Consider the following 4,081-nt stretch of genomic DNA (forward strand, 5'->3'; position numbering starts at 1 on the left):
GAAAATTACATTGAATAATATAGTTTCCCGGTAGCAATGGGTTGATTTATGTGACTTGTTATGTTTTAGTTTATTTTTCAAAAGGCTTGTATAATTTTTGTGTAATTCCCTTGTTAGCACATAGTATTTATTATTCATTCCCTTCATTATATAGAATCAAGTTAAGAGTTCCAAGGATATTGAGCACAAAAAGCATAATATATACCTACTAAAAGTTTACATAACTCCAATTAAAAATAACCCTCATTCGCTTCCAATAACTGATAGGACCTGGCTGTGGTGCCATTGTAAGGGTTAATTTCAAAGTAAGTAAAGTAACAAACGATGACTGATACTAATGAATAGTTTTGTCATATTCCTTTCCCTTCTCATTGTTGGACAAGGATATTGCAAGGTTATTGATTTATCGCTTCAAAGTGTCGCTTATTGCTAAGGTTTGACATAGATTGGAAAAGCATCCCTGAGAGTTGTTTAGTCAATAAGGAAAAGGCATATATGATTTGACATATCAAATAGAGTCGAAGGTTTCCTTATGTAACTTTACATTTCTTGCTGATAAGTATTCCAACTCTTCTCTCTTTCTATCCTTTTTAATGCTTTTTTTTCCCCAGGTACACTAAAGTCATCCGTGTGACAGTTCTTAGTGGGCAGCACCTTCCAAACTCAGCCAAAAAGGGAGATATTGTGGATCCTTATGTGCAGGTTAAGGTCCGTGGTCATCCTCTAGATAAACAGAAGCAGCGAACTAAAGTAGTGAAAAATAATGGTAAGTTTGTAAAGTTTTTGCACTATGTTTGCCAAAGTATAAATGGATCTTTACATCCAAAGTTATTTTGCCATTTTTTCATGAAACATTTTTCATTTTCATTATTGTTATTAGTACTCTTATTAATTAAATTTTTTTTTACATTATTTAATTTTTTCATGTGCTCATTTTAAATAACATTTCACTTTTTTCAGGCTTTAATCCAGTATGGAATGAGACTTTAGAGTTGCGTATAAAAGTACCTTATGTTTCTTTGATATACTTTTCACTACGTGATGAGAGTTCACTTGCTCGAGATCCTGTTCTTGCTTTGTGCTGTATTCCATTCAACTCTCTCACAACAGGTAAGAGATTGAGGCATGAATTTATTATGATGATTTACTTTGCAATGAAATAATGACAAACTTTTATAACTATATTGAAGAGATAAGTATCTAATGTTTATTTTCTTTTTTTGTTACAGGCTATAGATTTGTCCATTTAACTGACCTGGGAAGCAAGTCATTAGCACCTTCTGCTCTCTTTGTTCATATTAGTATTAGTGACAACTGAAAGAACTTGACATCAACCACCATAACTAATCAGAAGCAATAAGTCACTCTAAAAAGTGTTCCAAGATTTAATTACATTAAGCTGTTGGTTCCACTCAGCACTTCATTGTAACGGTAGCTAGAAAATATCACATTTTGCTTCTTTATCCCCAAGCCACATCACAACTAAATCTAGGCAGATGAAAGCTTTTCAAAGAAAACTGAGTAAGATTAGTGCAAAATGTCCATGATTAGTAGGGTAATCAAAAGTTAAATTATATGTTTACAAGGTCCATGTAGCACAGCTACCAAAACTATTAATATTTAATGTGAACAATAGCTATTTACATCATAAGTGAATATGGCTTCAATCCTGTTAAAATGGAGCATTGATGAAAGTTGCTGTACTTAGGATATGATATTTGACTGGCTTTCAAAATGTACCAGAGCTTAACTCAAATGATGAGCAGTGTTCACTAGCTTGCCTTGGAATGATAAGGATTTCCTCTCACTGTAAAGTTTTAGTAATGCCTAAATTGTATTAACTCTTAATCTTGATAAGAATCCAATAAGACTAAAGAATTCTTGACAACTCGTTTCTTTAATATTTTGAAAATGCAGTGTTCTATAACAGAACTGCTGACTAGCAAGGCCTTCATTTTTGTTGTCTGAATTTTCTCCAGTAAGTGTCATTATTTTACAAATCTGATGCAGCTTATAAAAAAAAAGGTTACATGCTTAACTTTGTTCCCATTATGTCAGCCTAAAATAAAAATGCAAGTTAATACACAGCACAGTTGGAAATAGAATTGCATGTTAAGCCAGTAAGCTATCACATATATGATATGAAGACTGCTACAGTTGATGAACATTTATTAACAATTACTTCAAATATCTTGTCATGTCTTAAACCCTTCCATCTTAAAACAATGAAACACAAAGAGGTGTATTTTTAGGGCTTTGATAAGCTAAACTTACCATATAGCAGGTAAATTATATTTTATTTTCTTGTACTAGTATATCATCATTTTGGTAATATCAGCTATATTAGCTGTTTATTCATATGTAAATGCAGTTAACAGCACAATTGTAGCAGTGTTTATTTTGATAGTTTAGCATATTGAGGTTTTAAAGATATTGCCTAACATTTGCAGCTTACATTAAATGGATTTAGCCCATGTAGGGAGAAAGCGTTTAGTACCACAGTTATTTGTGTTGCAGAATCTGAAGTCCTCTTCCAGTAACATGAAGTATGCATCCCATTTTTTTAAATTCTATCACATGGAATTGTGAGTGGTAAGAACATATATAAGTGGTACTGAAAACTTATATTTCTTATGCAGTAGTAATTTTCTTACCTGGCATTTATAAGAAAGTAGTGTTAATGATTTTATGACAGCTTTTTTATACAAAATGAATTTACATATATATAGATGTCCATTTTTTATGCTGTGTGATTGTATGACTATAATATTAATTGGTAGTTTCATTTATATTTTCTTTTTGAATTTACAGTAAAGGTAAAAGTAAATGTAGTGACTTTATTCGAATATTTCATATGAATCTATAAGCTGAAATCATTAGGTGCTCGTAAGTTGAATTAAGATGAAATGGCATTCACAATATTAGTTGTTTATTTAGATTGTGCTTGTTTTATTTTCTGTTGATGCAGCTTCTTAATGCTTTACTGCAAGCTATGTCCAGGCAGTGAAAGTTTGCTTACATCCTCATTGTGTAGCTTTTTGGTTGTGAATTGTGATATTATGTGAGAGCAGATCATGAATACAATAGGAAAAAAATAATTAGCACCATAATTTTTCATATTGTCACACCCAAAATCCTTTAAACTAGTGTATAGCTTTGTTAATAAACTTAGAACACCATGTATTGAAAGAGAGAGGAAAAGTATGAATTGTTTGAAGATAACAAGAACTAGAAAGAAATTTTATAGTTAGGAGAATCAGATGATACAAAAGCATCATGACTGTTTTGTTATTTTATATCTAAAATCAGAGATTTACTTAGTCTTAAGTTATAAGCAATTTTTTTTATATTTCTGTACACGTTATTAAAGTCACTGATGGAAGTGTGACTTTTTTCCACAAAAATATGAAAATTTATACATATTTTCCACCATTTTGCCTTGTATTATCTTCCTTGAAGAACTGTATTTTGACATAAGTAAGTTGGATAAAAGTCCAACATTTTGTCACTAATAGCACCACATATATATTTTGGAAATATGTGTCTTTGTCATTTAATTTAATTGTTAAGACATTTGCTTTTTGTAATTTCAAGATATGCTTTTATTTCATATTGCATGTTTATTTACAATCCTAAATTTAGTAATATAAACAATCTAGAAAGAGAATTCATACTAAATTCAGATCTTTAGTGTCTATAATAATTCTTTTTAAAGTGTATTAGGTATGCTATACAGGTATGCCGAGCACATTGCTACATGCATTGGCCATACTCAAAAAATAATATTACTGAAGCTAATTCTGTGATTCCCACCCTGTGATTATGTACATTAAAATTGAATAAGATTTTTGCATGGTATTTCACATCATCACAACTGAAATTATCTCATAAAGGCTTATTTTCTCAAAACTGCTCATGCATTTGTGCAATTGATATCACTTATGTTACATATAAATAAAGTGTCGCTTATTAATCTGCAATCTTATCATTGCATCAACATTTTTATGTACTTTCTTCAACAGAAGGACCATTACTATATATATATATTGTGATGCAGGTGCTTTCACTATGGCTACATTGT

At 30.7% G+C, this 4,081-nt stretch overlaps 1 protein-coding gene across 1 annotated transcript in view; it reads left to right on the forward strand.

Annotated features, from left to right (window-relative positions):
• Positions 1-4,081, forward strand: part of LOC119588764 (1-phosphatidylinositol 4,5-bisphosphate phosphodiesterase delta-4-like) — a gene marked incomplete in the record, with an annotated part of 59,480 nt that overhangs the window by 55,199 nt on the left and 200 nt on the right. Inside the window, 3 exon segments of the mRNA XM_037937404.1 lie at positions 612-766; positions 961-1,110; positions 1,230-4,081. Of these exon segments, the coding sequence (XP_037793332.1) occupies positions 612-766; positions 961-1,110; positions 1,230-1,318 (394 nt within the window).

This window comes from Penaeus monodon, chromosome 24, assembly GCF_015228065.2.
Source record: "Penaeus monodon isolate SGIC_2016 chromosome 24, NSTDA_Pmon_1, whole genome shotgun sequence".
Taxonomy (NCBI): Eukaryota; Metazoa; Arthropoda; class Malacostraca; order Decapoda; family Penaeidae; genus Penaeus; species Penaeus monodon.